The sequence below is a fragment of the Lobosporangium transversale genome, assembly GCF_002105155.1.
Source record: "Lobosporangium transversale strain NRRL 3116 chromosome Unknown BCR41scaffold_2, whole genome shotgun sequence".
Classification (NCBI taxonomy): Eukaryota; Fungi; Mortierellomycota; class Mortierellomycetes; order Mortierellales; family Mortierellaceae; genus Lobosporangium; species Lobosporangium transversale.
This window is the reverse complement of record NW_019028980.1, coordinates 1,309,991-1,322,850: the sequence shown is the minus strand read 5'-3', so window position 1 is coordinate 1,322,850 and position 12,860 is coordinate 1,309,991. Positions and strand designations below refer to the sequence as shown.

At 42.6% G+C, this 12,860-nt stretch overlaps 4 protein-coding genes across 4 annotated transcripts; 2 read left to right on the top strand and 2 right to left on the bottom strand.

Annotated features, from left to right (window-relative positions):
• Positions 1 to 181: 181 nt before the first annotated feature.
• BCR41DRAFT_345340 (hypothetical protein) lies at positions 182 to 554 on the bottom strand. Its single transcript, XM_022022690.1, has one exon. It carries the CDS (start codon positions 498 to 500, stop codon positions 222 to 224), a length of 279 nt encoding a protein of 92 aa, XP_021886125.1. The 5' UTR covers positions 501 to 554; the 3' UTR covers positions 182 to 221.
• Positions 555 to 929: 375 nt separating this feature from the next.
• On the top strand, positions 930 to 4,176 carry BCR41DRAFT_73985 (hypothetical protein). Its single transcript, XM_022031005.1, has 3 exons — positions 930 to 1,028; positions 1,160 to 3,662; positions 3,751 to 4,176. The coding sequence occupies exons 2-3, from the start codon at positions 1,187 to 1,189 to the stop codon at positions 3,912 to 3,914; spliced, it is 2,640 nt and encodes an 879-aa protein (XP_021886124.1). The 5' UTR covers positions 930 to 1,028; positions 1,160 to 1,186; the 3' UTR covers positions 3,915 to 4,176.
• On the top strand, positions 3,892 to 4,640 carry BCR41DRAFT_298702 (hypothetical protein; the record flags this gene model as incomplete). The annotated part of the gene is made up of 2 exons (XM_022020501.1): positions 3,892 to 4,378; positions 4,471 to 4,640. Coding segments are annotated over 2 exons (657 nt in total), but the record flags the coding sequence as incomplete, so codon positions are not given.
• A 1,570-nt stretch (positions 4,641 to 6,210) lies between these two features.
• BCR41DRAFT_383254 (hypothetical protein) lies at positions 6,211 to 8,425 on the bottom strand. The gene is made up of 4 exons (XM_022027442.1): positions 8,155 to 8,425; positions 7,963 to 8,034; positions 7,675 to 7,858; positions 6,211 to 7,577 (listed from the first exon to the last, which is right to left on the bottom strand). Exons 1-4 carry the CDS (start codon positions 8,329 to 8,331, stop codon positions 6,250 to 6,252), a joined length of 1,761 nt encoding a protein of 586 aa, XP_021886122.1. The 5' UTR covers positions 8,332 to 8,425; the 3' UTR covers positions 6,211 to 6,249.
• Positions 8,426 to 12,860: the final 4,435 nt, after the last annotated feature.

Here is a 12,860-nt window from a genome sequence, read left to right as displayed (position 1 = left end):
AGAACTAGCAACTTTTTTTTTTTTTTTTTTTTTTTTTATATTTTAATATAAAAAAAATATTCTTCTTCCTCATTTTTCACTTGCTGGCTTCTCACATATACATAAGCATAGTAAGACCAACTCTTGTACAACCCAAACCATCTCTATCTGCCTGTCTTTGACCTTCTTGGAAGCGGTGCGATTTCTTTTGTATGGTGTGATGTGGTGTGTACTATCTATGCTCATAGAGAAGCTGAACAAGTAGCCGCAAAAGAAGTTTTATATGAGCTTGTTCTTATGTGGATTCTGCCAAGTTTCTTGTTGCTCATGAATAGAGCACAATCTTGTGAACCCTTAACTCTGTTCTGCGAAAGCCCCATATTGAAAGGCACTACTTTGCACAACTCTGTACAGTCCCATAGCCAAACAAAGCTAGCACTTGCTTGAACAAGAGTGAAAGCGAAAGAAAAAAAAAAATCAAACGCTTGTGTCTTATATAATAGGAAGATTACATCAGTCATTGATGATGGGCTGCAGATAAACAGATTGATGAACGAGTTGTTTTTTTACTTTTGCTCATGGCACAGAATAGACAAAAGAGAGGTGAGGCCACACAGAAGCGACGTGTTTGTCCTTGTGGACGCAGTGTTACAGAAGCGGAACCAATCCAGTTGTTCTTCTTCCCCCCCCTTTTTTTTTTTTTTTTTTTTTTTTTTTTTTTTCTGCCGCCAGAAATAGGCCAGAAAAATCTTGCACAGACATTCGGAGACAAACGCACAAATTAGCTCCCACCATTGGCTTCGTCCTCTTAGTCAATGAATGAGGTCAATGAATTTTTTGTCTCTTTCTTCATTTACTTTTACATTCTTATTCTTGTTCATGCTCATGGACATGTCACTCCCTTCATTTTTTATTTCCTCTCGAAATACCTTTGCTGTTTTATCTTTTCGAATCTTTTCTTTTTGGTTGGCTCTCCGCTTTACTCACTTGTGCACTGCACTACTAATTTCATTGGTGCCCATCTACTGATTGACTGGTTATTTACTTGTGTACTCATCTCTTACCTATTTTTTCATAATCTTTATTATGTACTTGCAGTTCGATATCCGCTCCATTCACCCAAGGTCTAACTACTCACATTTATACACCATCCTCACTCCGCCTCCTATCATCTTCATAGTTTTCTTGACTTTACATAAGCGGCCCAATGACCCACATTTCAGGCTTTTCCTCGGCCCCTAATGATCAGACGCTCGTCAGCAACAGCATCAAGGAGAGTAGTGACCATATTCTTCTACATAGCAACACATTAAACAATGGACACATTGCTCCCCTTCGAGAAGGGTTTGCTGCACCTTTGAACGACACTCATGATCCACAGCAACTCCAACAGAGCAATAATAATCAGCCTATTTTAATGAACGGAGCTCCTCTTCAGCATCCCAGCCATGTCTTTGGACCTGAAGGACAAATCATTTCTACATCCTTCCCGATGGAAGGGGTAGTTCAATCAAGCACTGCCTCACATCCAGCCCACCACTTTGTGGCTGTACCAACTACTCAACAACAACAACAACAGCAACAACAACAGCAACATCAACAACAACAATTAATGCAGCAGCAACAACAATTAATGCATCAACAGTTCGAACAGCAACAACAGTTCGAACAGCAACAGCAGTTTGAACAGCACCAACAGCATCAGCAACAACAGATACAGCAGATGATGGAGCAGCCACATCTCTCGCTCCAAACAACTGTAGCAATGCCCGCACATGATTTTCAAGCTCCGTTACTGTCTTCGCTACCCATGAGCCCTCCTGCCGCACAACAACAATTGCTACTCGTGAGTCCTTCAATACTCTCTGCAGAGTCACAGCCAATATCGGTGTTGACACCAATGTCGTTTCAACAAGCAGCCGAGTCACAAAATATGCATTTACAGATGCTAGAGACAGAGCATTTACATCAGCAACAACAACAACAGCAGCAGCAACAGCAGCGGCAACAGGAGCAACAACAACAACAACAACAACAACAACAACAACAGCAGCAGCAGCAACAACAACAACAACAACAGCAACAACAGCATGAGCAAATCCATCAACTTCAGCAACATGAGCAAATCCATCAACTTCAGCAACATGAGCAAGTCCATCAACTTCAACAACATGAGCAAGTCCATCAACTTCAGCAACACGAGCAAGTCCAACAGCTTCAGCAGCAGCAGCAGGAGCAGATACAGCAACTTCAGCAACAGCAGCAGGAGCAGATACAGCAACTGCATCAACAACAGCAGCAGCAACAGCAGCTCCTTCAGCAACAGATCCAACAGCAACAACAGCATGTACAACATATCATAGCGACAAGTATGCCGGTATCGGTCTCGGTCTCGGAGATGTCGATGCAAAATGCAATGTTAATCCAGGAACAGATCAACGCACAATCTCGTTCACATACGCCCGTAATTGCCTCTCAACAGTCATCAAATCAGCCACGTGTAATACATCGTCATCAGTCTTCATTTGATGGCGCGAATCAGGCGACCATGGAATTGCATGCGCTTAATGCTCAGATTCAACAACAACAGCAGCAGCTACAGCAACAACAACAACAACAACAACAACAACAACAACAACAGCAACAACGGCAACAGCAGCAACAAGACATGATAGCAGCCGTGGCCATTGCATCTTCTCAGCAAGCGCTCGTCAGTCCAGTAGAAGCTACCATGGGACCCATTATGATGCCTATTGGCCAAAGCATGATGATCATGGCAGCTCCTCAAATGATGAGCTCAGTTGCTCAGGAAATGGAAGCTATGACTACGGGTATAGGTTTGAATCAAGATATTCAAGGACGACCTCTGCAGGCAAATATACCGCAGCCAGGTCGAGAAATGGATACAACAGGGTTTACAGTCCAACAGATACCTCATTCTGTTGCAGCCGTAACAACAGCCAGTATGCCTTATCCAACGCCGCTGTCTAGTACAGAATCCATGGGCTCATTCATGCCATTGGTACCCTCGATGCAACCCGCAGCATCTCATCCTTCTAGTGTCAACACTTCTCCGGCATTCACACCGCCTGAAACAGCCCTGCCTAACAGTACAGACGCATTGAAGCGTCACCGTCGTCATCCATCGTCTGGCCAACATTCGCCAGAGTTAAGGATTCAGCTTCAAAAGCAAGATTTCCAGCAACAACAACAGCAAATGATGGCAGCCAAGGAGCAAGCACTGTTTAATAGTTTGCACCGGGTAGAACCACACCAGAGTCGTTCCCCGAGAGCAGCGGCAGCAGCAGGGTTAAAAATCAACGTTTCTGAGATTCAAGCACGCGCAATGCCACTCTCTACCCTCGGATCTCCTGCAGAGCCCGGTCATGCGTACTCCCCAGGGCCGCTTTCGGCGCCTTCACCTATCTTAGGACCCGTCAATAACTCGCTCGTCGATACCATTATGGAGGTCTCGTCCACATTCAAACTTCAAAATCTGAACGACGTCAAGGAAGCCAAGATGGAGCCGTTAGAGTTGGAGAAGCCTTCTACGCGAGACGAACTGCAAGAGTTGACGAAGCAGGAACTTATTGAGAAGGTAATGCAGTTGGAAGGTTCAATTCCTCTGCGAAGGATGAGCACCATTAAGCAAGAGTCAACTGATGAGCTTATGCACGAGAAATGTAAGAGTTGGTAGTGCACGTTTATTTAGATTTCAAATAAGTGAATGTCTGTTAATTTGATATTAGATCGTGTTAACTAACCTTTAAGCCACTGTTTTTAGCTTTATCCTCTTCAGCTGGATCGTCAGTATCAGAGGCTCAGACAGAGGAGCCACAACAGAAGCAGGAAAGTCCTCAGTTATCTTCACTGTCACCGCCTTCACCTGCCAATTCGCCTCCAACTCTCACCATGCAAGCCAATACAGAAGATGAAGGACTGAAGAAAGAACTGGCTTCTCCAACCATATCATCCTATGCTGTCAAATCGCCTACAAACCTTCATGCAGTTGTTGCGTCTAATAACGATGAAGACGATGATGGGGATGATGATGACGAAGAAAACGAGGATGACCTGGAAGATGACGAAAATGAGGGCGAAGATGGTGAAGAACCGCCAGTAAAGTCAAGCAAAGGCTCAATAGATACGAATGGCGCAGAAGACTCCGAGACGCCACAGCAGCTGGTCTGTTTGTGGAGGGACTGTAACACGCCGTTCGAGTCTATGGTCGAGTTGAACGTCCATGTTGCAGAGACGCATATTGGCAGTGGCAAAGCTTGCTATAGCTGTGATTGGCAAGGATGTCCTAGGATGATGAAACCATTCACTAAACGACATAAAATGTATAACCACCTGCGGACCCATACTGGCGAGCGACCTTTCAAGTGTCTTGTGCCAGGTAAGGGATCTTTGAATGTCGAGCACTGTCATTTCTTTTTATTTTATTTTCTTATTCTGATTTTATGATATGCACTCTATTTTGGCTTCTAGGTTGCGATAAAAAGTTTTCTCGACCAGACTCGTTAACCACACATACTAAGACACATTCTAATGTTCGGCCTTACATTTGTGCTGTCGAGGGATGTCCTAAGGCGTATTACCACGCTAGATCTCTTAAGAAGCATGAGCTTGCCCACGAGTCTAAGCAAGGTGGAGGAGTTCTGCGCGGATCGGGAGCCACACATGGGGCTGCTTCGACCTCATCATCTGATAAAGTCAGTGATACTGGATCGGCATCGACTAGTTCACAGCAGCATCGTGCGCACTACAGCCATCCATACCATCCTGATTACACGGCGGGGTCTGGAAGATCTAAACACAGACGCAATCAGAGTCAGAGCGCTGCAATTGCCGCAGCAGCTGCCACAGCTATTGTGGGAACATCAGCCGCATCAGCTTCTACAGCATCAGTGATTCCTGCAGTGCCAGCCCTACCCACACCAACATTTCCGATGCAATCGCATCTTACGGTGGCACCAGACTCGTTAACTATCGGGGGCTCCCCTATTAACGGTATTGGCACGATGCCTCCAGGCACAAGCCCATCCGCCTCAATAGCTATGACAAGTGCTAGTGATGCCACATTGTTCAAGTCCTCTATGACAGGGTTCAACACTGCGCTTTTGACACCCGCACTCTCTACTCATTCATCGTCATCCTCAGTTCCAACATTATCCATGATGATGAGCAATGGTCCCATGTCGGCAGATAGTGGCGTAGTGATGATCGAATCCGTTTATCAGCCTCAGCCCAATGGGCTTGTGGCCGTATCATCAGCAGATGGTGGCGTACAGCCATTGACGCCTTCAGGATCGCCAGGGTTCCAGACGGGGATTGCTCCTACGGTATCTTTGAGAAGCCCTACACCAACAGCAGTACCAGTTGGTATGTCACTGCCCCTCAATGTGAGAATGCCTGTTACGGGTATTTCCATGTCTCATCCAACTCCCGCCATGCTTTCGACATTGACGATGACTACCAATGATACGCAGAGGGTCAACATGGCAATGATGCAAGACAATAACACGGGAGGCAATTTGTACTTTATGGCGAACGACCAGCTCGCAGTTAGCGGTGGTATTCCAGCTCCTGGCTTAAATGTAACAAATATTGCGCCCCAGATGGGTGCCGATCTAGGTTATGGTCCAATGCCAGTTGATCCTCAACAAATGTGAATAGATTGATGTCTGTTTTTTAATCATGGCGCCTGCTCAAAAAAAAAAAAAAAAAAAAAAAAAAAAAAAAAACCAAACAAAACAAAAAAAGTCGTTCCTATCCTTCATACCCGATCATACCCATATCCAATGCAGAACTACCGATCCTTCCAAGACCACGAGAAACGAGAATGGTATGGCAGGTTGTCAGTGTTTTATACCCTTTTCTTTTCTTTTATCATCCTCCTACCGAAATCCTATCCTACTTTTCTTACTTTTATTCATGATGCATTTATTTATCTTTTTGCATTCTTTTCCTTTTCATTCTTGTCTTTCAATTCTTTCAATTCTTTTTTTTTTTTTTTTTTTCCTTTTTCCTTTTTCCTTTTTTATTTTTTATTTTTCTCTTTTTCTCATTCACATTTATCATTGACCATCATCGTACTTTTCGGAAAAAAAAAAATAACATCTGCATTATCTGCACCACACTAGCATACTAGTTTGTCAACATAATAGTTATAATAGGAATGTAAAAAAAAAAAAAAAAAAAAAAAAAATAAAGACAAAGAAAAATTTGCTAGCACGGAAGGGGCTATGACTGTCGATGTGAAAGATGTTACCACCAGAACGTGTCCATGTGAAACTGCTGCTTTGGGAACAAAATGTTAAGCATCATTTTTGCTTCATGTCCTGTGCCTTCGTCCGGGTCAGAAACGGAAGCTTCCGCATAATGCTCCAACATCTGCTCAAGGCTCTTCTCACCGACTAGCAGCTTTGTGAACGAAAGGGGCGCAAATTCTGCCGAGAAGATCAAAGGCTTCTTGTCAGGTCGACCTTCTGCTTTCGCCAGAGCGATTCTCTTGCGAGCCGCAAGCATTTTGGCATCATTTGAGAGGGGGACATAGTCATCTGTAGCAGAGACGATCTTGCCCTCTTTGAAGACGATCTCGAGTCCACGCCCTGCAGAGCCGACGACTTTACGAAAGAAATCGAATTGCCAAGTGACAGTAATGCCTGCGAGACAAGACTTGGCCAGACGATCTTCGAGTTCCGGAGCCACTTTAAGGATGAACTTTGCATAAGAGAAAATGCGAGTGTAGAACCGAAGCTCGAATGAACTAAGCTTGGATTTACTTTCGAGAAGTTGAGCGATTGGATGTTGGTAATCCAAAGCAATGCCGAGTGTCTGAATCTTTTTCTCGCTCTGGGCCGGCGCCGGAGAGTTTGGCTTGTTGTCCTCTTTGGCTTCAACATTTTCTACCGCTGCCTCCTTTTTATTGTCTTGCTTGTTTTGCTCTTGTTTTTCATCAGCTTGCTTTTCTTTCTGTTGCTGTTGCTGTTGCTTCAGTTCCCAGGGAGTGGGCTGACTAATGATATGGATTAATTGACGCAAGACAGGGTAGAGTGCATCCCGGTATTGATACCCTTCCTCAAGTGTAAAGATATGAAGCACAGGGATTTTCCGAACATTGATGGTGGCAATACCACAATCACGACCGGTCTTTGGATCAACGATGATCCTGGTGGTTCGAGGAGTGTCATACTTGCAGGATTGGGTCCGCCAGCATTCAAAGGCTGTGTATTTCCAGTAAGCTTCATCATAGATCAAGCCGATTTTTGCTTGATTCAATAGCCGTTCAGGCGTACTCATCTTGACCAGATAAGGGATGTCGTCCAAAGTAGGGGCTCGAAGCGCAAAGAGAGTTTCATCTGGGACAAGATCACCGTTTTGTCCTTTTTTAGAAGTTGGATCGAGGTCGGGGAGGACCGTTAGAGGAGTCTCAATTATGAGAGGGGTTCGATCACGGCATGCGTATTCGTATCCGAATTGGAGATAGAAGTGAGGGATCCCAGGAAGGATCTGGATAAGATCGCCACGGCTATCGGAAGCTGGGTGGATCATTTCATGGAACAGTCGACGGATTAAGCCCCTGTTACGGTATTCTATGAGGACATGGGATCAATAGTAGAAGGATATGAGTTGGAAGAATGTGGCAGGTACGATCTATTTTATTTTATTTTTTTTTATAAATATATTTACCTGGAAGGGTACCAACACATTCTGGTTTGCCATAGACCAGACGGACCTTGCCATAGTATCCACTACAAGCATGGAGACAGATACAGGCCACAATAGGGTTTTCACCTTCTTTGGCTAGAGTGTTCTCTACGAGAGCGTAATCGAATTCTGTCATCACGCCATGATTGCCGTGCAGCAGTCGTTTCTGTTAAGTGCAGCGCAAATTATTAATTAATTTTTGTACTTTTTTTTTTTTTTTTTTTTTTTTTTTTGCAATAATAAAAAGATGAGAAAAAAAAAAAGACTTACCATGGCCGCATGGACAATAGCATGAGGACCAGGCCGCTCATCTTCCTTGACAATTTCAGCTCCTGGCATCCACTGCCAAAAAAAAAAAAAAAAAAAAAAAAAAATTAAATGATAAAGATAAAATATTTAGTCATTTTTAAAAAAAAAAGTAGCCATTTTTTTTTTTTTTTTTTTTTTTTTTTTGAATATTACGCGAAAAGCCTCGGCCATGCAATCAGCAACATTGTCCGCATCTTCGCGAGTCGACCAACGCATGACAAGCCCATCACCAATGTCGATTCTTTGGGATCGCTTTTGCACAGGGTAGGCAATGGGGCCTTGAGTATAGTTCTTGTAGTCATACTTGGTTTCAGGGACCTCGATAGTCATGATGAAGGATAAAGGAGTTCTAGGAAAAAATATATATATATATATATATAAAAGAATGAAAGTAGGAGAGGAAAGAAAAGATGTTGAAGGAAGTAAAGGAAGGAAGGAAGAAGAAAAGAAAGTGGCAAAGACGATGGGCAATTTATAGTTGTTCAAGTTCCCATATTTTGTGTTTTATTTCTTTTTGATTGGTCTAAAGTCTTGGCAATTGTCAAAAAATTTAAATGCAGGATGTATACCATGGAGCAGAGCAGATCCGGTTCAAAAGCGCGTTCTTGTCTATTTTGGTAGGGATCACAAAAATCCGCCGTAAACAATCGATTTTGTTTGAATGTTTTGTGCAATGCTAACACCCTCGCCGAATGATAGTTTTCGCCGCGTGAGAACCCTCCCTCCTCCCCATTTTTGATGTGTTAATGTGTCAACAGAAAATGTATTCCTAGTCTATATTGTACACAAAAATAAACAGACATGTCAATTGATGTGCCTCGCCTTTAAGAGCATGCTTGCTAGGTTGCTTTCTTTATCACATTTACATGTATTTGTCGCTCACTATACTACACATTTTCAAAGATACGAAGATAAGAAAAAAAAAAAAAAGAAAAAAAAATAGAGTTGATTCTGGCTCAACGCCCTAATTTATTTATTGACTACATGTACATTGCTCCATTGACAAAAGCTGGAGATGTCTTGTCAAAAATCATTTTTTATTCCATAAAAAGTTAATATGGATATTCAGCTTCCTTTTTTTTTTTTTTTTTTTTTTTTTGGTATATCGAATGCGTACGAAGGAATGACATTGACAAGGAAGAAGGGCAAAGGGAGACAGGATAGTAGAGCCAAGCAATTTACGCACGCGTATGTGTTTATTTGTGCTTTTTTTTTTTTTTTTTTTTTTTTTTTTTAATTTTATAGTCTCTCTCTTAAAGAGCATGCAGGGGGTGAATCTATTTGACAACCCGGGTTGTCACTCTTATTTGACAACCCCCCCCCTTAATTATTTTTCTCAGTTTTTTTTCTTTGCGTGACAACCCGGGTTGCCAAATAGTAAAATATCTAATTTGACAACCCCAAGCTCACTGTTATTTGACAACCCTTTTTTTATTGGCAAGATTATTATGTGAAAATCGTTTCTATTGCTATCCCTCAGCAACACGAAATCCCTCCAGCAATCTAAAAGCTTCCATCAAATAACAAGCTTTTTTTTTTGGTTACGAGGTGTTGTTTTTTATTACAACTGATTTCTAAAACAAGGGTTTGCTTTATAGAAAATGTGCCTATACGGGTAACATGCACTAAGGGGTTTTTGGATATATAAGCATACATAAATTCGGAGTGGTTATGCGACGCTTGATGGCGCATGCGTAAGACGCGGAAAGGAAAAAAAGAGAGACAGAAGAAGCTATAACCACAGTCATGATAATGGAGTGTTGCCACCATTTTAGAAATCCAGCTGAGAAAGGCCCTCCATAAGTGCAAGAGGGTGAAGACTTGTCATGTGACAGGTTGAAAAAGACAATTTTTCTTCTTTTCTTGACAACCGGGTTGTCAAATAACAAAAAAGTGAAAATTGAAGACCTTGGGTTGCCAAATAAGCCGGTGTGACTGCTAAATTGGGGGGGGGGTTGTCAAATAAGAGTGACAACCCGGGTTGTCAAATAGATTAATTCTGAAGAGAAAGGGCGTGATGTTTTGGTTTCCAGCACGTGCTGGAAGAAAACGAGCACAAACCTATTGCCCATACAGCACAAGCTGATTGCCCATACAGCACAAGCTGATTGCCCATACAGCACAAGCTGATTGCCCATACAGCACAAGCTGATTGCCCAAACAGCGCGAACCTGTTCTGAAACAGCATGAACCTGTTGTGAAACAGCATGAACCTGTTCTGAAACAGCACAAACCTTTTCTAAAACAGCGCGAACCTGTTCTGAAAACAGCACAAACCTATTGCACAAACAGCGCCAACCTGAAGAAAAAGCATACAGGCTTAAAAAAATCCACAATCATTTGCATGCATAACAGGCTTCTTCTCTTTTCGCACTACCATTACCATTGCCATTACCATTACCATTGCCATTACCATTACCATTGCCATTGTCATTCTCATTCTCATTCAATTCTCAGAGAACCTTCTGCATCATCCCTATAAACACGCTTAATACCACGAACAGTTGACAGATTAACTTTATTTGTCTGATCTTGTCTCACAAAGCGGCCATGTACTTTAATAATTCAGTAAATGCTCGGCATCTCTGCCTCTGCTTTCTCTTTATTACTAATGTTGACTATATATAGTCAAAGCCAACTTCTACTTCCATAGCTAGGCTTCTATATCTCTATATCTCAAAGATCTTAAAGACCAATAATCATCGTCTGTGACGCCAAGTAACACTGATACGATTGTACTAGATTCTTCTCTTGCCACTCTTTTTGGGCTTAGTAAAAGAAGTCTTGCCCTGGCTTAGCAATGCTGAAGTCCCTATCCCTCAGGCGCCATGGTTGTCACTCCGTGGAATATATACTTTATTCTTGAGGCAGATGTTAAGTGTAAGTCATTAAAAATGGTATGAGAAAAAGCTTTTTATCATTTATTTCTTCAACCGGCATGGCGATACAGCATATTCTCATCGGGATATCAAAGTAAAATTTAAACATAATGCCATGTTAAAGTTGCTCTCTGGCCTATCCAATGTCCTATTAGTTGACTTGTCTTCTCTCAAGAACGCTCTCATAAAGAAAGGGGTGAAACGCGCCCGACATCTGCTTGATCAATACATTCTTTGAAATTGATGAGTGGTTTGTAAATCCTCTAGATATTAGCTTCGAGAATTAATAGATGAAGAATTACCACATTACGATGAGTAATCAGAAAAAAAGCTGCAAAGTCAAAGGAAGATGTCCTTATGTCATCACAACGGCCTGGGCCTCCGTCTGAGCATTAAAATATAGCGAGTTTCATTGATGGAGTCCAAAATATAGACGCATCTTTCAGAATAAAGCTAAAACTTAATATTGCCAATCACTTTATACTACTTTCACAAGTAGTGGACAAAATACAACACTGTTGACGCGCAGTGTAGATAAAAACGCTTAATTTATTTCATTGTAAGTCTAACAAAGTCCGAATCTTCTCAAAGCTGTGACTAAAAATGATGTTGCGCACATTTCGATCACTGAGGTTGGTCCTAAGTGGAGAGAGGACTAGCCCTGCCTTACTGAACAAACGCTCAGACTCAGTTGATGTGGACTGGATACAGAGGTACGAGCGCGCGAAGTGGGCAAGTTCCTCAACTGAGATATTTTCATCGATGCCATATGGCCTCCAATAGTCCTGAGGCTTATCTTTAAAGCGATCGTGATTGTAGTCCGGCAAGCGTACCGATGAAGCGTAGAGCTCTACCGCAAAATTCGAAGAGAAGTAGAGTATCTGATAATCACTCGTTTGCAATGGATTTTTTGTCACTGTATTATTCTCTTTGAATATCTTAAAGGCTTCGCTGCAGAGTTTTTTTGCTTTTATAAACAGACTTTCCCCACTAGCATGCATCGTATCCTTTAAGATATCGAGTGCTGCGCAAGCAGGGTTCAGGAATATAGAAATGAGCACGGTATCTGGAATGTCCTGGAGAGGCCACGATTTTTTGATCTGTTCGTCCAGGCTTTGCCATAACTCTCTCGTCTCTTCCGTTCGGAATGTTGTAAGCGCCGGGAGCATGGTGTAGACCCTCAAATAGATTTGCGAAATGGTCGGGTTATCATGTGCGCCTGCCCAGTGTGTAAGCTTGGCAGCCGGCTCCAAGAGCGTGATAATCTCCTGCAGGGTCTCGATCTCTCCCTCGACAAGGAGGTGCCGCCCGAGCTCCGCAGCCTTGAGCTTTTCGTCTTTGGATCCTGCCCTCATTAATTGATAGACCGCTGTAATTGCTTCTGAAACTTCAAGCACCCTTGCTGCCATGTTGAATTTTGAGTTCCATCGCGTGACATTCGTTGTAAGCAGTTTGACCAATTTTTTGTTACTTTTGCTACGCTGATTGTTAAGCAGATCCATAGCAAGACTGGAGCTTCTGAAGAAGGTTGAGATCTTTTGGCATTTTTCCATCACCGCCTTAGCTCCAGAACTTCGTTCCAATGCCTTATTGATACACAGCTGTATTACATGGGAAAAACAGGGAAGCCAGGTAATACTCTTCTTTAGATTATAAAGCTGTATGGCTCTTTTTATGTTCGACCCTTGATCCGTTGTTGCACAGATCAAATGCCCTTCCAAATTCCATCTTGCGACTACACGTTCTATAGAACAAATTCCAGGATTAAAAGTGTTATTTACATAGGTCTCAAACAGGCAGTAAACCGACAGAGCTAAAGCTATGATATTCTTACCAAGCTTTTCCAATAGGACTTCTGCCGATTGAGGGCCTTGGACTCGTTCCATGCCAATCACAACTGAAGCCGGCTGAAAGTCATGTGTTAGAAAGTGAAATGTTACTCCAAAGAACTTCCTTTGATCACCGCTTGTCCAACTATCC